The sequence below is a fragment of the Dictyostelium purpureum genome, assembly GCF_000190715.1.
Source record: "Dictyostelium purpureum unplaced genomic scaffold DICPUscaffold_46, whole genome shotgun sequence".
Classification (NCBI taxonomy): domain Eukaryota; phylum Evosea; class Eumycetozoa; order Dictyosteliales; family Dictyosteliaceae; genus Dictyostelium; species Dictyostelium purpureum.
In genome coordinates, this window is record NW_003519383.1 from 27,742 (window position 1) to 47,046 (window position 19,305).

Consider the following 19,305-nt stretch of genomic DNA (forward strand, 5'->3'; position numbering starts at 1 on the left):
TTATATACTATTTACAAAAATTAAATAAAAATAAAAAATGAATAAAAAAGGGATATATATATATATATATATACTATATTTGAAATTATTATTACTATATCAATAATTCATAGTGAAATGATTATCAAAATAACAGAAAAAAAAAAAAAAAACAATTTCTTTTTTCTTTTTACTAGATTATTATAATAAAAAATTATAAAAAAAAAAAAATAAAAATATAAAAAAAAATAATAAAAAGATATTATAATCATTGATTAAAGAATGCTTTTGCCAATCAGGTCTTTGAGAAAATTTCAATCATTAAATAAAATATCTTGAAAAAAAAAAAAATAAAAAAATTTGATTTAAAAATTATAAAAAAAAAAAAAAAAAAAATGAAAAAAAAAAAAAAAATTTTTAAAAAAGTCAGATTTATAGTGAATTAAATTATTATAAAAATAGATTTAACCTTTTTATAATTTTTTATTTATTTATTTATCTTAATTAATTGTTTAGTTTAATTTCTTTCTTTTAAAACTATTCTTTATGTTTTGTTTTGTTTTTTTTGTAGTTACAAATTAATTAATATAGACCTTTTTTTTTATTTTCTTGAATTCCCCCACATTCACACATAATCTGAATTAAGTGTATTTTTTTTGTTGTTGGTTGTGTCGATGATGATAATTATAGATCACACAGGTGATTTTTAACCAACAAACATCAAATTTTATTTTTTTTATTTTTATTTTTTTTTTATTAATCTATATTTATTTACTTTTTTTTTTTTTTTTTTATTAAATATTATAACAAATCAATATATAATAAAATAATAATTATAAATATAATAAAATAATAATAATATATTAATATAGTATTATTTAATAATTTTTTAATGTAAAGTGTGTTTGTTCAATAAATTCTATATATTTACAAACATTTTATATTTAATTTTAAACCCATATATCCAATAAAGCAATCAGTTCAAAATTAAATTTTTATTGATCAAAAAATAAACAAAAAAAGAAAAAAGAAAAAAGAGAAAAATTATAGATTTATGTATTTGTTCTATACGATATAAAAATATTATAGATATTTAATGTAAGTAAAGGATGTAAATCAACAATATATTTCCATTTTTGTATTTATTTTAAAAAAATAAACTTGGTGTTAAAATAATAACTCATAATAGATTTAATTTAAGAGTGTCTAAATATACTTAATAAATACACTATATGTATTTTTATATATACTATTATATAAATATATATTTATATATTAATATAAATATGTTGTTAGATAAAAAAAAACAACACACACACACACACACACTCACTCAACCACACACCATTATACTACTACTTTCACCCACTAGCATATTTTAACTCTGTGTATTAAAGTTTGTTTGTGCGGTATTGGGTTTATTATAATTTTGTGAAAAAAAAAAAAAAATCAATAAAAAATTTATTTTTATGAGTACATAATTTTATTTTATTTTATTTTTTTTATAATATAAATAATTATTTCTTTTTATTTAAAATAATAAAAATATATTAAAAATAGTTTTATTTTGTTGTTAAATCAAGGACTCTCAGAAAATAATAAATAAAAAAGAAAAATAATAAATAACAAAAAGAAAATATAAAACATTTCGTTGATTTAACCATTTTTTTTTTTTTTTTTTTTTTTTTTTTTTTTAAACAAATTTTTTTTTTTAAAATTTTTTTCCCCTTTTTTTTTTTTTTTTTTTTTTTTTTTAAAAAATTTTTAATTTTAATTTTTATTTTTTTTTTTTTTAAAGCGGGTTTGGGGAAATTAAAAAACCCCTAATTTTTTTTTTTTAACCCCTTTTAAAAAAACACCATTTTTATTATCCAAATTGTATTATAATAATAACATAGTTTTATTTTTTTTATTTTTTTTTTTTCAAATAATTTTATATATAAATTTTAGTTGAAATATAATATAAAATAAAAAAATAAACTTTTGTATCAATAGAAAAATCCAAATTAAAGTAATCAAGAACCAATTTTTATAAAAAAAAAAAAATCAATCAATCAGTATTTTTACATAATAATAATCAGTAAATCAATAATCAATTACAGTTCATTATAAACAAAAATGGGTTGCACCAATTCAAAAGTCCAACCAGATGAAAAGCAAAGTGATCAATTAGATAAATATCTCAGACAAGCAGGTAAAGAAGCTTTATTAGATTTTAGAATTCTTTTATTAGGTGCAGGTGAATCTGGTAAATCAACAGTAGTTAAACAATTAAAATCTATATATAAAATTCAAGTCGATGAAGAGGAGCTTGAAAGCTATGCAATCAATATTCACAAAAACACAGTACTTTGTATGCAAGTATTATTAGAAAATGGTGAAAATTTAAAGATTGAATTAAATGATCCCGAAACAAAGGTAATTAAACTATTTTTTTATTATGGGGAAAAAAAAAATAAGATTACTCATCCTTTTTTTCTTTTATTTTTTTTTTATTTTTAGAAAAGAGCAATTAATGTTAAAACTTTCCAATTTGAAGCAGATGTTAAACAAATGCCTGTTAGTCTAGGTTTAGATATTGAAGAGCTTTGGAAAGATGAAGATATTCAAAAAATTTGGGAAAGACGATCGGAGTATTGGTTTTTAGATGCAACTCCTTATTATTTTGAAAACATTCAAAGATTTTTAGAAGATGATTTTAGACCAACAGAAGAAGATTGTATTATGACTAGAGTTAGAACAAGTGGTATCTCTGTTACCGAATTTGATGAAGGACCAGTACACTTCCGTGTAGTTGATGTTGGTGGTCAAAGAAATGAAAGAAAGAAATGGATTCATTGTTTTGATGATGTTAAAGCCTTATTATTTGTTGTTAATTTAGCTGGGTAAATATAAAATAATTAAATAACGTAGTTTTGTATATATCGGATTGTTACTAATTTATAATATTTTTTTTTTTTTCTATTATTTAATAATAGTTATGATCAAGTTATGTTTGAAGATCCATCACAAAATAGAATGCAAGAATCATTAACATTATTTGGTCAAATCTGTAACAATCCAATTTTTGCAGATACTCCAACATTTTTAGTATTAAATAAAAAAGATTTATTTGAACAAATGATTCAAAAAACCGATCTCAGTAAATGTTTCCCAGATTATAAAGGTGGTTCAGATGTTAAAGTTGCATTGGACTTTATTCAAAGTAAATATCAACAAAAAATTCAAGACCCAAATAAACCTTTACATTGCTTTTTTATTGCTGCTCGTTATAAAAAAGATATTAAATATACTTGGGAAGAAGTTAAAGGTATTTTATTAGAAGATAATAAAAAAGTACTCCAAAAAGCTAACAAAGAATTAAAGAAATCAAAAAACAAACAAGAAAAATTAGATGCTGCTAATGGTGCAAATACAACTACTGCTAAAATTAATGGTTAAAAAATAATATAAATAATAATAATAAATAATAATAATCAAATAATAATATTGTGAAATAATTAAAAAAAAAAAAAAAAAAAAAAAAAATACAACCAACCAAAATAGATGATAATCAATAATCCAATAATAACTGATCAACCCCCAACCCAAGAAATTGTAATTTAAATCATCAAAAAATATTTAAGTTATTAAAAAAAAAAAAAAAAACCTAAAAAAAAAAATAAAGTGTATATTACTATAAAAAATTTATTAAAAACATCAAAGAATATTTATTTATTTATTTATTTATTATAAATAATTTAATGCGATATTTCATTTTTTATTTTTAGTTTTTGCTCGGGCATTTATTTCTCTTATTTTTTTTTTTTTATTATTTTTTTTATTTTTTTTATTTTTTTTTTTTAAAAAAAAAATTTTCGAAAAAAAAAAAAAATAGTTTTTAAAAAAATAAAAAAATTTTTACGGTCTTTTTGTTAGTTTAGTCTCTGTTAGAAATAACATATAATACATATACTTAATCAACATGGGTAGAATGCACAGCAACGGGTTGGTAGACAATATTTAAATCAATCAAACAATCTGCTTTAGTTATATATATTTTTTAAAAATAATAATAATAATAAAATGGATTGAATGATTAGATTTTATTAAAGAAAAAAAAAAAAAAAGAAAAAATTATTAATTTATAAATTAAATATTATAGCAAAGGTATTTCAGGTTCAGCCTTACCATACAACAGAAAACCACATTCATGGACCAAACCAACTTCAACTGAAGTCTGTGAAACTGTTTGCAAATTAGCCAAAAGAGGTTACACTCCATCAAGAATCGGTGCCACTTTAAGAGATTCACACGGTATTGCTCAAGTTAAAAATGTTACTGGTAGCAAAATCTTACGTATCTTAAAAGTTAACGGTTTAGCTCCAACCATCCCAGAAGATTTATACCACTTAATCAAAAAAGCCGTCACCATCAACAAACATTTACAAAGAGCCCGTAAAGATTACGACGGTAAATTCCACCTTCGTTTAGTCGAATCACGTATCCACAGACTTTCACGTCCATACAGAAAGAACGGTACCCTCCCACCAAACTGGAAATACGAATCAGCCACCGCCTCAACTTTAGTTGCTTAAGGTGTCAAATTCTTATAATTTTAAATAAAATAGAAGTATTCGGGGTGTATTATTGGTGTCAAAGCTAATGATATACTTTTTAAAACTGATACTTTCTATTAAATCAATATGTAGACCCTTTTCTTGTACGATTTTTTAAAATTTAAGCAAAGAAAATTCTGCAATCTAAATTGATTTAACGCATAAACTAAATATATATTTTTTTTTAAAAATATTATATTTAGTTTTTACAATCATCACTTTTTTTTTTTTTTAAAAAAAAAAAAAAACGAGATTTTTGTAATAAGAAATTTTGTAAAAATTATTTAAATATACTTTGGTATGTCTAAATTTATATACAATTATTTCTTTATCAAATCTTACACCTTAACAAAAAAGTTTGATAGCCCAGCGTTATTAAAGAAATCTAGATTTAGAAGTATTCTTTTTTTTTTTTTCATATTTAAAATTTTTTTTCTTTTCTATTTCTTTTTCTTTCGTGTTTTTTCTCTTTCTATCATACTAACAATTGAGATTAATTTAATTTATTAAATAAAAAAAAATTAAATAAAGAATGGTTTTTTAAGACCAGTTTAAAAAAAAAAAACTTTGTGCATATTTTATTTTTGGTTTATTTTTTATATAAAACACTTTTTATTTTGTTCTTTTATTTATATTACACAATTAATTTAATAAAATTAATTTTGAATTATTTAAAATTGGTAAAGGGTAATCATATTTACCAATAATTTTAACTTCTTTAATAGTTTTTGGTATTGAAGATTCGATTAATCTTTGGTTTAATAAGAAACAGATCGACAGAGTTTGCACAGAGGATGGTATGCTTGATACTATTGAGTGATTAAAACCGCCAATTGTAAGATCAGTAACTGAGCTTGGTATTGTGCCCTCCATCAAAGGTTGGTTATAATGGTTTGAGAATTGAAGCGAAGTTACAGAATTTGGAATGGAGCCTTGAATTAAAGGTTGATTAAAATGACCTTGAATAACAAGTTGAGTTACAGAGTTGGGTATTGAACCTTGAATTAAAGGTTGGTTGAAGTGTCCTTGGATTACAAGTTTGGTTACAGAGTTTGGGATCCTGTCTTTTTTTAAGGCTTGATTAAAGTAGTATCCAAATTTCAAAGTCTTTATTGAATTGGGTAGTATATTTTTTCTAATTTTTTGATTAAAAGCTGCACCAAAAGTAACCTCTGTTAGTGATGTCGAGGAAGTAAATGCTTCTTTAGTTAATGGCTGGTTAAAGTTGTTTGAAAAAGTTAGAGATGTTACTGATGATGGTATGGAGCCTTCTACAAGTGGTTTATTAAATAGATAGCCTAGAAACAAAGTTTTTACTGATGATGGTATGGAGCCTTTGTGTAATTCTTGATTAAACATATATCCAAAACTGAGTGTCTCTATATTTGATGGCAAAATACCTGGCTCTATAAACTGATTAAATTCATAACCAAAGCTTAATACTTTTAATGAGTTGGGAAGAGACCCAAATAGGATCTTTTTGTTTATATTATTAGTTATTTTTAAAACTGAGTTTGGAATGCAACCTTGTGGTATGGAGTAGTCACATTGTTTATTAGTTGTGGATTTGATACTGCCGCCAATTGGATCAACGCACAAACCAAAAATTCCAATGTGAAGTTCTAATAAATAGTCTCTGTACCTGAATTCATATAATGATTCAATATTGAAGGAGTTGATTTCATTTGAGGAGTATTGATTGATAATTTGGTATGTTTTTAAACAACTAAATATTTTACAACGAAGCCACTTATTACGAAAAACTTTAAAAAATAATATATCATTAGAATTGGTATTGTTATTATTAATATTAATATTAATATTATTATTATTATTATTATTATTTATTGAACATGACATCTTTTTTTATTATTATTATTATTAATTTATTTGAAAAAAAAAAAAAAAAAGAATGATTATTTATTTTTTTATCAAAACAAAAAAAAAAACACAAAAAATAAAATTAAATTATTATTAAAATTTATTTATTTAAATATTATTATAATTTTAAATGTTATTGGTTTTGTAAAATTAAGAAATTCATCACATTATTATAATGATGATGATAATATTAATATTAGCAATTACAATTTATTATTAATAACTTTTTGTATTTTTGGAATATAAAAAAAAAATCTCATTGAATCACAGTTTACACCCACAATGTTTTAACTACAACTTCCATCACATCAATATATTCACACACATTTTAAAATCATTTTTTGAAATAAAAAACGTTTAAATAACGTTAATTTTAAATGTGTGTGTTTATTTGTGAATTGTTATGTGTGTTTGTGTGTGTGTGTATGTCTGTGATCCAAATGGATTTATTGTGTTGGTTAAATCTTTAATGTTTTTTTTGAAAGAACAAAACAAACTGAGGCAAAATAAATAAAATAAAGGGTGGTGGTAATTGTAAATACTTACATGCATATGTTGAGTTTTTATTTCTTAAAATTGGTTATAATATTATTATTTCTAAATTATTATTTGTTTATTTTAATCATTTATGAAAATAAATATATGAAATGAGTTTGTTATAATATTATTTTATTTATTATTAATTATGGTAAAAGTAATTATATTTTAATAGTTTAAATCATTTGTTCTATTTTTTTACTTATTTGTGAAAAATGAGTATTTTTTAATAAAATTATTTATTTTTTCTTTTTTTTAAAATTATTTTTTTATTAATTTTTTTTTAAAATTAAAATTTTTAATATTTTTTTTCTTTTTATATTTTTTTTTTTTTTTTTTTTTTTTAATATATTTTTTAAAATTAATACAAACATAAAATGACATCTTCATTACATATAATATATAAATCTGGAAAATTTACAGTACCTGTTATAGCATCCAACTCAATGTTAGAGGTCTTTAAAAAGGGATGTCAACATTTCAAACTTAATGACTCTTCACATCAGTTAATGTAAAACATTTAATTTATTTTTTATATTTTCATATTGCATTTTCAATCCATATACTTATTATTTTTAAAACTATTGCTGTTTATTTTAGGTATGGTAATACAAATGTAAATCTTTCATTACCATATAGATTATCAGGTATACCAAATTTAAGTAGGGTTACAATCAGTGAAAAAAGAGGAACAACTATATCGACAATTAAAATTGCAATTCAAATGGTAGATGGTAAAAGATACCAAGCAAGCTTTAAAACAAGTTCAACACTTTGGGATATTTTAGTATATTTTCAAACAAATGAAAAGCTATCCATCATCGATCAATTTAATGAAAATAATCAATATATTGAACCAATTATTAATATTTTAAATAGAGAGGTAATATTTAATAGCAAAAGAAAAAACAATTGGTGAATATAAATATTAACAATAGTATAATGTTTTTTTTAATTTATAGATTAGCACAATTGAATTGCTTCAAAAATCATCATTAGCATCATTAAATGTTACAGAGTCATCATTAGTTAAATTAACTTTTAAACAAACTGATAGATCAAAAGATGAAATTTTACCAATTATTGAATCCTATCAACCCCCTAGCATTCAAACCACTCCAACCTCATCACCAACAACAGCAACAGCAACAACTACCACCACCACCACCACTCCAACTTCATCACCAACAAATACTAATACCACCTCATCACCAATAAATAAAACTATTCTATCACCAACTACAAGCGAAACCTCAGTCAAGTCATCAAATAGTACAACCCGATCAACAACACCATCAGAATCATCTTTAAACTCTAGTGAAAATACAACACCATCAATGGATATTGATAAGTCACCCAAAGTTAATGAACAGCAACCATTAAACAGTGCTACTCAATCACCAACCACCTCCACTACCACAGCATCAGTAGTTAATGCCTCACCTAAAACAACCAGTTCTAGCGCACCAGAACCACCAAAAATTATAACAATGGATCCAAAAGATAGAGAGTTAAAAGCATATTTACCAACACTTGTTCATATTAATCCAAAAGCAATTTCACATAATGAAAAATTAACAGATGAAGATTTCAAAAGATTAGTCGAAGCAAATAAAAGAATTAAAAAGGAAAAAGATGAATTTAACTCTGTACTCAGAACCAAGTCAATGAGAGAAAGAGAAGAATATAAGAAAATTAAAAACTTTCAAACTACAACTATTCGTGTTGTGTTACCTGGTGTTAGTCAAAAATCTTTAGAAATGAAATTTTTGGTTAGGGAAAAAATTTCAAATTTAGTTTCATACCTAAATACTTTACTTGTAGAACCCAATGACTCTTTATTTTTATGTAAGCATTATAAACACTTTGTTAAATATCATATAAATATCAATTAATTTCTAATTTTTTTTTTTAATTGCATATTCAGATACTACACCACCTTACAAAGTTTTAAATAATAATGTTTCATTTTTAAAAGAAAGTTTATTCCCAAGGGCAAAAATTTTTTTAGGTGTCCCAAATGGTACCAATATTACATTTAATGAAGAGGTTCAAAAACTTTTTGATGATTTATCCTCATCAAATACAACAGCCAATACAACCACAACAACCACAACAGCTACAACCGAAACTGATGTCGAAATGAATAACGCTGACGAAAATGACAACAATAATAATAATGACACAATTAATAGTTATGAAAACGAAGAAAGAGAAAGAGAAATTGAATTAGAAAGGGAAAGAGAAAGAGAAAAAGCAAGAGAAAACCCAAATCAAATCAAAGCTCCAGCCTGGTTTTTAAAAGGAAAAAAATAATACTATAAAAATAAAAAACAAATAACAAAATAATAAAATAAAAAACCATAGGTTTGTAAAATAAAAACAATTATATGATTAGTTTTTTATTTTCTTCAAAAATTTATTTTTGTGTTATTATTAAAAGGGGTTCATAAAAAACTGCATGATAACAGTGTTTGATCAAAAACCACACCATGTGCATATGCAAGATTTTTTTTTTTTTTTTAAAAAAAAAATTTTCTATTTTTTAAATAATGACTCATTGTAAACAAAAGTTTTTTTTTTAAAAGCGACAACACTATTTATATTTTCGGAAATTAAATAATGAGTCAAGGGTTAAAAACGAAAAATACTATAAGGATTGCGGCATTATAACTATATTGCCATAATAAATTTTATTTTTTATTTTTAATTTTTTTTTTTAATTTTTTTTAATTTTTTTTTTTTTTTTTGTAAAATTTTGCAAAATGAAGTGGTTTATTTTTTTTTTTAAAATTATAATTTAAATTAATTTTTTTTACTTGTGTGTATTGTCTTAAATCTTTTACAAATAAAAATACTATTATAATAATAGCTAATTATAAATAAAATATTTTTAATTATATTATTAAACAAATTTTTTTTTTTTCAAAATATTTAATTTAGTTTCATTTATATAAATACATTTATATTATAAACATATAAAAAAATGGGTTCAGTATCTGGTAATAAAGATTTAAAGGAAGTCGATAGTGAAATCTTTGAATTAATGCACAAAGAAAAACAAAGACAATTCAATGGCTTAGAATTAATTGCTTCAGAAGTAAGTAATAGAATAAAATAATAATTATTATAATTGCTAAATATTAATATAATTCATTTTATTTTTTAAAATAATAAAGAATTTCACATCAAAAGCTGTTATGGAAGCTTTAGGTTCACATTTCACAAATAAATATGCTGAAGGTTATCCAGGTTCAAGATATTATGGTGGTTCAGAAGTTGTTGATGAATTAGAAATTTTATGTCAAAAGAGAGCTTTAGCAGCTTTTCATTTAGATTCAAGTAAATGGGGTGTTAATGTACAACCATATTCAGGTAGTCCAGCCAATTTTGCAGTTTACACTGCTTTATTAAAACCACACGACCGTATTATGGGTTTAGATTTACCATCAGGTGGCCATCTTACCCACGGTTATCAAACTGATAAGAAGAAAGTATCAGCTTCATCAATCTTTTTCGAATCAATGCCATATCAAATTGGTGCTGATGGTTTAATCGATTATCAACGTTTAGAAGAAAACGCTCTTCTCTTCAAACCAAAATTAATTATTTCTGGTGCCTCTGCTTATCCACGTGAATGGGATTACAAGAAAATGAGAAAGATTGCTGACAGAGTTGGTGCTTATTTAATGTGTGATATGGCTCACTACAGTGGTTTAGTTGCTGCTCAACTTTTAGATTCACCATTCGAATATTGTGATGTCGTCACCTCAACTACCCATAAAACTCTTAGAGGTCCACGTTCAGGTATCATCTTTTTCCGTAAAGGTAAAAGAGTTGATGGCAATGGTAAAGAAATTGAAGAATACGATTTAGAAAGTAAAATTAATTTCGCTGTTTTCCCATCACTCCAAGGTGGTCCACACGAAAATGTTATTGCTGGTGTTGCTGTTGCTCTTAAAGAAGCTGCTACAGATGATTTCAAAGAATATGCTAAACAAGTTCAAAAGAATGCCGCTGCTATTGGTAATGCTCTTATGTCAAAGGGTTACAAATTAGTTACTAACGGTACCGATAACCATTTAATTCTTTGGGATCTCCGTCCACAAGACCTCTCAGGTAGCAAGCTCGAAAAGGCCTGTGATGTCGCTAACATTACTGTCAATAAAAATGCCGTCCATGGTGATACTAATGCCATTGCCCCAGGTGGTGTTCGTATTGGTTCACCAGCTCTTACTTCAAGAGGTTTAAAAGAAGCCGATTTCGAAAAAATTGCTGAATTTTTAGACAGAATCGTTAAAATCTCACTTGAAATCCAATCACGTGTAGGTAAGAAATTAGTTGATTTTGTCGGTGAAATTCACAAATCAAAAGAACTTTTAGATTTAAAACAAGAAGTCGAAAAATTCTCAAGCCAATTCACTTTACCAGGTATTTAAATAATTTATAATAATACTCAGTAATAGTTTTTAAATATTTTATTTAGAATAAATAAAATAATAATTAAACAATAATAATTAATATAATAATAATAATAAAATAATAGTTTTGTAAATAAATAAAATTTAAATTTTTTTTTTTATAATATACATTTATTTAATCTCAGTTACTCTTCTCTTGATTATTCAAAATGTTTTTATTTTTTATTTTTTTAAAATTTATTTTATTTTATAAAAATTATTGGGGACATAAAAAACCATTGGTCGAGGAAAAGTCAAATGATTTTTCTTATTCAGAAAGCTAAAAATTAATTGATAAAAAAAAAAAATATTTTGGTTACCATTGTTATAATTGCAATAATATTTTACCTATAATATGGGTATAAATGAAATTGGTGATTTTGAACCATTCTTAAATAATTCAATAAATGATGATGATTTTATAGAATATGGCCGAGAGGAAATAGAAAAAAAACCAATAGGTTTTAAAAATTTTAAATATAAAAAAGAAATTATAATTTTGTTGGTTATTTACTCATTATTAATTGTAAATTCTTTTTTGTATACTTTATTTTTACCATCACTATTTATAAACTATGTAGAATATCATTTCCCAAATTTACCACCTGGAAGTGATTCTCAGCAATCAAAAGCTGCATATTATAAAAGTTACAGTGATTCTATTCCAAATATATTTATGTTTATTTTTGGACCATTAGCAGGTGTTTTATCGGATAGGTATTTATAATAAATTCTTAAAATAATTAATTTTTATAAAATATATATTAACTCGTTTTTTAAGATATGGAAGAAAACCAGTTTTATTTGCTGGCGGGTTCTTATTAGTAATTGATATGGTATCATGTTATATCACTATTTTAACTCATAACATATGGCCATTTTATATTTTACATAGTATTGGTGGTGCTTCTAATATTGCAGCTTCAGCAGTTTTATCATTTATTGCTGATATTACCTCCGAAGAAGAAAGATCGTTGTTCTACATATTTACAGGGGTGGTATCTGGAGCTGGTATAATTTTAGGACCTTTGATTTTTATTGGTGCTAATTATACTAAAATAGATAATTTACCTCTTTTTCTTTCGATGGGTTTAACATCATCCACTTTGATTATGATTTTTTTTTTAAAGGAGTCTTTAGATATCGCAAAAGAGGATAATAGAATTAAATTCACCGAATATAGCTCATGGAACCCTTTCAAAGTTATCAAAAAGGTTTTTTCAAATGGATATGTTGGTTTGGTTTGTTTGCTTTTTATCTCTGTTAACTATACAGCTCAAGATATTCTCTCAACATATTATTACTATTGTACTTTAATGTATAACTGGGGAGCAACTATGAATGGAATTTTTATGGGTGGTTTGGGGGTCTTTATTATATTTTGGGGAGGGGTTGTAATTCCACAATTATTAAAAAGATATTGTATGTTATAATTTTATTTAAAAAGTTAATTGTTTTATTAATAAACTAATTTTTTTATTTTATAATTATAATAGCACAACGTAGATTAATATCTTTAGGTTTGTTAATTAGTTTTTTGGCTCATATTGGTTATGCACTTTCATTAAAACAATATATATTTATAATTGCAGGAGTTTTTGGTGCATATGTTCCTAATAATATTTATTTAATTCAAAGTGTAATCTCAAGTTCAACATCACCCGAAGTTCAGGGCTCAGTAATATCTGGTGTCCAAGCAGCAGGCTCTCTTGCTGGTTTCTTGGGTGCTTTGGCTGCAAATGATATTTATTCATTCTTTATTTCTAAAGATTCACCAGTTTATTATCCCGGTGCTATATATTTATTTAATTCAATAATTGTTTTATTAACTTTTTGTGGCTCTTTATTAATTTGGAAATTTTATGAAGATCCGCTAAAGAAAAAATAAATAAATGAAGAATAATAATAAAAAAATGATTTTTAAATTTAAATACTATGCGTTTGTTTCAAAATTTGATTAATTCTGCAACAATCAATTTATTCAATTTTTGTCTTTAACCTCCTTGCATTGTGGTTAGTGTACCTGATTGCATTTTTTTCCTTTGGTATTGCGAACACCCTTTTGTTAAATTAAATTTTTTGTATATTTTTACATTTTTTGATATATTTTTTCATTTTTTATCTTATATTTTCATTTTTTTGGATAAATATGACATAAAATCAAAAAATATGAAGAATAAAAAAGTATGTGGTTCGAGGTGTTATTACCATTTTCTATTGATTCAAATGCCGCAGACAGCCTTCTTTCAGTATTCTCCTCTTAATGTGTTTGTTATCTCTTTAATTTTTTTCCATTTTGAAAAAAAAAGTTAGAAAAATTGAAAATTCGAAATCTGTTGGGTTAAAAAAAAACTTTTATAAAATAATGTAATTTTGTGTTCTTTTTGGAACCAACCGCATAATAATAAACTTTGAAAATTTAAAAAATTAAAATTAAAATAATAGATTACAGTTTTATTAATAAATATTTTTTTTTGATATTTAGTAGTTATTAAATGAGTTGTTTTTAAAAACAACCCAGTCAAAATTAAATTCGTTTGGTATACCGTTGTGAGCAACATTCATAAAGTTACTATTAGATGACCAAACAAATGGTTTTTGATTGTCAGTAGTAGGTCCACTGATTGCTAGCACTGAATTTTCCAATAGGTTATTGTATGAGGTTACTTTGGTATCTGTACACCCGAATGGCTTTGGATCATCTGATAACAGGTCATAACGAGAGCATATGGCATAAAATGGAGTGCCATGTGAAAGTGGATCAGTTTGGAATTTGTTATATCTTAGTAATGCTTTGAAAGAGTCTAAAGATTCAATTGAGCCTACATCACGACGGAAAATTTCGCTTCTTGGACATGTTTGATAGCTTAGATAATAGATTTTACTGTTAGTATAGTTGTTGGAAGTGAAGTTGTTATAACCAGACATGTTATAAATAGTTTCATAGAATGGAATATTGAATGAGCTAAAATACATTTCTCTTAGTAGGACTGTTTGATCATCATATTCAATATACTCTGGTATTTGTTCTAAAACATATAAAGCACCATCTTTTAATTCTTTATATGGGGTAAATTTTTTGTAGTCTATTACCATATATTGATTATTGTATGTCCCACTGTTGTATCTTGAGAATGTTTCGCACCATGATTTGCCGTCATTAGATAATCTATTTGTAATAGTTATTCTAATCCAACTTAAAACACCTGAATATGGTCTAATTAGTTTATATAGTTCTGGATTTAATAATGAGTTGGTGGTTTCTAAAACTACTAAATTTGTATCTGCCATTTGATAAAAATCCTATATTAAAAAAATTAAAAAATTAATAATTATTAAAAATATATATATTATAGTATTACATACATCAATTGAAATTAATACACCTGGATATGAGCTAAACATATTCCTTCTTGAAATGGTACCTGAATATTCAAAGGAATATCCATAGTTATAGCTTTTGAAAATTCTTAACATTGTATTATACCCTGTCCATGTTGTATGTGCTATGAAATTTATAAAAAAAATAGTTAGTGTTGAAAATGAGATTAAGTTTTATAATAATAATTACCTGCATATAGTTCTGAATAATCTGAAGTTAATTTGATTAGTGCGGAGCAGTGTTGGGTTTTCATAAAGTAATCTTGAATGTCATTAAAATCTGATGCTCTTTTAGCAGCTGGAAAATTACCCATGTGGAGGGCTGGCCCCAAATCACCCAAATCACCATACATATTTAAAACGAATAAATCGAAAAGTACTATAGTTTGCTGGTGTATCTTTGATCTATTATTTGTTAAACTTAATGCATAAGTATAGCCATCTAATAAGCCATTCATTTGAGTTAATGTTAGGTTTAGTTGTCTCCAATACCATGAATCAACATTATTTACAATAAATTCATGCTTATTAAAAAAAAGATAATGTTAATAAAAATAATAAAATTAAATAATTTTTTTAAATTATTATTATTATTATATCTTACCATATTATAATAGTTTTCTGTTAACCAATCATTTAAAACTTTTGGGATTGTGGAGGAGTTGAAATAATTTGTATAATAGTTATACTTACTATCCCAAATCATTTCTTGTGTTAAATAGCCTTCGAGATAACCTGCGGCCAATGCTTGAACATAATCATCATATTTTCCATTTAAACTATTGGTTTTCAATGATAAATAGGACCAACCATTAACGCTTACATCGGGCATATAATAAACATAGGCAATAGCATTTTCATCTATATAGTTTATAATTTCGAATTCATTTGATGATGATGGTTTTGAAAATCTAATTGAAAATTCTAAGATTGTACTATTTCCTTGATTGTTTTGATTTTTACTTTGCTTACTGGTATTATCTAAGTTATTTAATATATTAAAATGGTTTTGATTTTTTGTGTTTATTTTTATTGAATTATTTAAATTTATATAAAATAATAATAAAAATATAATAGCTGTTATTTTCATTTTATACATTTATAAATATAATAGATGTGTGAAAAAAAAAATTAAGAGGGGGTTTTAATAAAAAAAATTAAAAAAAAAAAAAATAAATAAAAATAAAATAAAAAATAAAAAAGGTTGTGTGAAAAAAATTTTAATTATTTGGTCAAATTAAGAAGCTTTAGTAATCAAAAAAAAAAAATTTACAAACCAATTTATTTTAAATAAATAGAAATCGAATGGAAACTATAAAAAATAGCTTTTAATAAAAAAATAAAAAATATTGTTTATAAAGAAAAATTTAATTTAATTTATTGTCTAGTTATTTATCTGTTGATGTTAATGATTTTATAATTGAGTGATATTTAGTTTCTTTAAATTCTAAATCTTTTCTTTCGTATGTTGATTGGTTTAATAACAACTTTAATAAATTTTCCCACCCAGAAATTAAACTATTGGTATTATTATTATTATTATTATTATTTTTTGATTGTATTTCTTTTTCAAACTCTATTTCCTTTTCAATGTTAATTTCTTTTTTATTATAATAGTTACTTTCATTTTTATCATCATCTATATTGTTATTGCTATTATTGTTATTATTATTATTTTGATTTACCAACATCCATGGACAAAACCATCTATGCTCTTTGACTGGTGAAAATTCAGTTTTCGATTTTGCTTTGGATTCAAGTGCATGTTTGAAATCGGTTGGTTGAGAATTTAAAAATGACTCACCCCAACTCCAACCACTATTTTTAGTGTTGTTGTTACTCTCTACCCCCGTATTATTGTTTTTATTGCTATTGCTGTCGTTTTGATATATATTGCCAAAAGATGTTTGAAAACTACCTGAAAATGCTGAAACAAATGTACTCTTTTTTGGTGTATCGTTATTACTATTAAAACTAAATGATTGTGCTAATGCTCTTTCAAACTGTATATTTTGCTTTTCTTCTTCATCATCACCTCTCTTCCTTTTACTTCCTACAATGCTGCTACTGAAAACACCACTCGATGTATTTGTATTTGGTTCTTCAAAAAATGGATTGGTTTTACTTTTATTCTCTATAAAATTCCAAATACCACAAACTCTTTGACAATATGAACAATAAATACTACTTTCAGTTTTCTCTTTTGAACCATTATTATTGTTTGAAATTGGTGATGATGTTGGTGATAAAGTTGATAAATTAAAATCCCAACCACATAAAGCTAAAAGACATGATGTTTTTGATTTTATATCATCGATTGGTAAATTTGAGATTTTAATAATTGAATTTAAAATATTGTCTCTTTCAAGTTTTTGTTTTTCATTCTAAGATAAAATAAATATGTTTCTATTAGTATTTTGAGTACGATTTCAAAGATTAAACCTTTAGTTATAATACGTTACCCATTGTTTATGAAATTCATCAGATAATAATGGTAATTTATCTATATTATTGTATATATTTTGAGATCTTTTAATGAAGGCATCCAATTGAGTTTGAAATGGTATATCTAAAAGTCTTGAAAAGAATGATGGGCAACCATTATTATCTCGCCATGGACAATTATCCCTATGTCCATCAGATTGTAAACTTTTTAAAAACTCTTGAATTCTTTTTGTTACTGATAAAAAAATTAGTATTTGGCTTTTTAAACAAACAAATTTTATAAAAAAAAAGAGTATCTTACCTAAAGTTTTATTTAAATTTGGTGGAACTTTAAAATATAACCTTTTTTTACAAGTTTCACATTCCAACATATCAGGTTCACAATTGATCCAACCAAATCTTGAACATTGCAATGGATCTATTTCGGTCGGTTTAGCAAACCAATTTGAAATTGTGTATGTTCTAACTCTATTATAGTAATCTGTATTATTCCATGGTCTATATGATGAATAAAGCAATGAGGTAGATGAAGCTAAATCACTATCGGTAAATGAAATACTATTGTTATTATTATTATTATTATTATCATTACCGGTATTGCTATTATTGCTATTATTATTGTTTTTACTATTATTATTATCAGATGCGAGGATTATATTATTTTTGTTTTCGTTTATGAGGTTATTTTTTAAAATTAATTCGTTTGATAAAATTGGTAATTGATTTAAAACTGTGGCACTGTCCAGATCGTTGAGTGCTTTCTTTATACGCTCATCCATTACACAAAATTTTATTTTCTGTTGAATTGCCAGTGGTAGACAGATGGTGTTTTATTATTTAAAAAATTTCAATAAAAATTTAAAAAATAATTTTAAAAATAAATTTAATTTAAAAAATAAAAAAAAAAATAAAAAAAAAATAGAGGTTATATTTTTTTTTTTTTTAATTATTTATAATAATCTTTCAAATATCTGAAGGTTATTTTAAATCAATAAAATAAAAAAAAAATAATAAAAATAAAAAAAATCATATTTGATTTTTTTTTTTTTTTTTTTTTTTTTTTTATAATTATATTTTTTTTTTTTTTCTCAAAATAATTATTTTTAAAACTATATTTTAAACAGTTGTATTTACTTTTTATTAATAATTTAATTGTATTTATATAAATATATTTAAATTTTGTTTTATTAATTTATTTTACTATTTATTTTTTTATTTTTTTATTTTTTCTATCCATTGTATTTTTATTATTTTTTTATTGTGGTGCTGTATATATAAAATAATACAAGCAAGAAATTGCAACAACACCCCCACATCCAACCACTAATAATTTCTCTTTAAAATTTAAAAAATAAAAAAATTATTAAATTATTTTTTATTTTAATAAATTGAGAACATTAAATTACATTATAATTTTTCCAATTTCTATATATATTTTAATTAAGTTTTACAATACACATTTTTTTTTATTATTTTAAATTCAAATAAATATAACATAAATATAATAACTTTTTTTTTTTTTTTAAACAAAGAAAAAACATTTTTTTTTTTTTTTGTTTTGTTTTAATCTTTTTAATAAATCTATCAAAATTTTATATCTTTTAAAACATATGTTGTTAACATTTGTTTATTAGTTTATTTTCTGTTTTATTTATATAAATTTTTTTTATTTTTTTTTTTTTTAATTGTTTAATTAAAAGTAAATATTTTATTTTATTAAAATTTATGGTTTTAAAAAAAAAAAAAAAAAATAATATTAATAACTAATTCTTCCCTAAATAATTTTTACTTCTATTTTCTTTTTCTTTTAGATACTATGGCAGAAGTTAAATCAAATAATATTAAAAGAAGGGGAGAACTTAAAAAACACTCCTCAAAAGACAATATACTTTCTTCATCTTCAGGAAATGTAATAAAATCCCAACCATATTTATCCCAATGCTATAGTAATAGTGAAAAACAAGGAAATGGTAAAGATTTACAAGATAAAATATTTAGACAAAATGAAAGACATTCAAATGGGG

The 19,305-nt window shown here is 23.5% G+C and overlaps 8 protein-coding genes across 8 annotated transcripts; 5 read left to right on the top strand and 3 right to left on the bottom strand.

The window, feature by feature from the left end:
• Positions 1-1,803: 1,803 nt before the first annotated feature.
• Positions 1,804-3,671, top strand: gpaH (guanine nucleotide-binding protein alpha-8 subunit). Its single transcript, XM_003285417.1, has 3 exons — positions 1,804-2,397; positions 2,482-2,864; positions 2,958-3,671. Exons 1-3 carry the CDS (start codon positions 2,098-2,100, stop codon positions 3,418-3,420), a joined length of 1,146 nt encoding a protein of 381 aa, XP_003285465.1. The 5' UTR covers positions 1,804-2,097; the 3' UTR covers positions 3,421-3,671.
• Positions 3,672-3,907: 236 nt separating this feature from the next.
• Positions 3,908-4,661, top strand: DICPUDRAFT_53570 (40S ribosomal protein S13). Its single transcript, XM_003285418.1, has 2 exons — positions 3,908-3,966; positions 4,124-4,661. Exons 1-2 carry the CDS (start codon positions 3,944-3,946, stop codon positions 4,554-4,556), a joined length of 456 nt encoding a protein of 151 aa, XP_003285466.1. The 5' UTR covers positions 3,908-3,943; the 3' UTR covers positions 4,557-4,661.
• A 558-nt stretch (positions 4,662-5,219) lies between these two features.
• On the bottom strand, positions 5,220-6,437 carry DICPUDRAFT_149356 (uncharacterized protein; the record flags this gene model as incomplete). Its single annotated transcript, XM_003285435.1, has 1 exon — positions 5,220-6,437. The coding sequence occupies one exon, from the start codon at positions 6,435-6,437 to the stop codon at positions 5,220-5,222; it is 1,218 nt and encodes a 405-aa protein (XP_003285483.1).
• A 935-nt stretch (positions 6,438-7,372) lies between these two features.
• Positions 7,373-9,614, top strand: DICPUDRAFT_149357 (uncharacterized protein; the record flags this gene model as incomplete). The annotated part of the gene is made up of 5 exons (XM_003285419.1): positions 7,373-7,506; positions 7,596-7,878; positions 7,958-8,843; positions 8,923-9,289; positions 9,584-9,614. The coding sequence occupies 5 exons, from the start codon at positions 7,373-7,375 to the stop codon at positions 9,612-9,614; spliced, it is 1,701 nt and encodes a 566-aa protein (XP_003285467.1).
• Positions 9,615-9,941: 327 nt separating this feature from the next.
• DICPUDRAFT_53574 (serine hydroxymethyltransferase) lies at positions 9,942-11,603 on the top strand. Its single transcript, XM_003285420.1, has 2 exons — positions 9,942-10,095; positions 10,175-11,603. Exons 1-2 carry the CDS (start codon positions 9,982-9,984, stop codon positions 11,432-11,434), a joined length of 1,374 nt encoding a protein of 457 aa, XP_003285468.1. The 5' UTR covers positions 9,942-9,981; the 3' UTR covers positions 11,435-11,603.
• Positions 11,604-11,810: 207 nt separating this feature from the next.
• Positions 11,811-13,343, top strand: DICPUDRAFT_86726 (uncharacterized protein; the record flags this gene model as incomplete). The annotated part of the gene is made up of 3 exons (XM_003285421.1): positions 11,811-12,172; positions 12,237-12,877; positions 12,952-13,343. 3 exons carry the CDS (start codon positions 11,811-11,813, stop codon positions 13,341-13,343), a joined length of 1,395 nt encoding a protein of 464 aa, XP_003285469.1.
• Positions 13,344-13,873: 530 nt separating this feature from the next.
• On the bottom strand, positions 13,874-15,794 carry DICPUDRAFT_46100 (uncharacterized protein). The gene is made up of 4 exons (XM_003285436.1): positions 15,441-15,794; positions 15,027-15,360; positions 14,822-14,961; positions 13,874-14,758 (listed from the first exon to the last, which is right to left on the bottom strand). Exons 1-4 carry the CDS (start codon positions 15,666-15,668, stop codon positions 13,937-13,939), a joined length of 1,524 nt encoding a protein of 507 aa, XP_003285484.1. The 5' UTR covers positions 15,669-15,794; the 3' UTR covers positions 13,874-13,936.
• Positions 15,795-16,184: 390 nt separating this feature from the next.
• On the bottom strand, positions 16,185-18,060 carry DICPUDRAFT_97049 (uncharacterized protein; the record flags this gene model as incomplete). Its single annotated transcript, XM_003285437.1, has 3 exons — positions 16,185-17,220; positions 17,299-17,516; positions 17,583-18,060. The coding sequence occupies 3 exons, from the start codon at positions 18,058-18,060 to the stop codon at positions 16,225-16,227; spliced, it is 1,692 nt and encodes a 563-aa protein (XP_003285485.1). The 3' UTR covers positions 16,185-16,224.
• Between the last annotated feature and the right edge of the window lie 1,245 nt (positions 18,061-19,305).

Bases quoted from the DNA above. Each gene is read 5' to 3' on its own strand.
- gpaH (XM_003285417.1), top strand. From the start codon at position 2,098: ATGGGTTGCACCAATTCAAAAGTCCAACCAGATGAAAAGCAAAGTGAT. The intron at 2,398-2,481 runs GTAATTAAACTA...TTTTATTTTTAG, and splicing joins TAAATGATCCCGAAACAAAG to AAAAGAGCAATTAATGTTAA. The intron at 2,865-2,957 runs GTAAATATAAAA...ATTTAATAATAG, and splicing joins TTTGTTGTTAATTTAGCTGG to TTATGATCAAGTTATGTTTG.
- DICPUDRAFT_53574 (XM_003285420.1), top strand. From the start codon at position 9,982: ATGGGTTCAGTATCTGGTAATAAAGATTTAAAGGAAGTCGATAGTGAA. The intron at 10,096-10,174 runs GTAAGTAATAGA...AAAATAATAAAG, and splicing joins TAGAATTAATTGCTTCAGAA to AATTTCACATCAAAAGCTGT.
- DICPUDRAFT_53570 (XM_003285418.1), top strand. From the start codon at position 3,944: ATGGGTAGAATGCACAGCAACGG. The intron at 3,967-4,123 runs GTTGGTAGACAA...TAAATATTATAG, and splicing joins GGTAGAATGCACAGCAACGG to CAAAGGTATTTCAGGTTCAG.
- DICPUDRAFT_46100 (XM_003285436.1), bottom strand. From the start codon at position 15,668: ATGCCCGATGTAAGCGTTAATGGTTGGTCCTATTTATCATTGAAAACC. The intron at 15,361-15,440 runs GTAAGATATAAT...TTTTTTAATAAG, and splicing joins CAGAAAACTATTATAATATG to CATGAATTTATTGTAAATAA. The intron at 14,962-15,026 runs GTAATTATTATT...TAAATTTCATAG, and splicing joins TTATTCAGAACTATATGCAG to CACATACAACATGGACAGGG.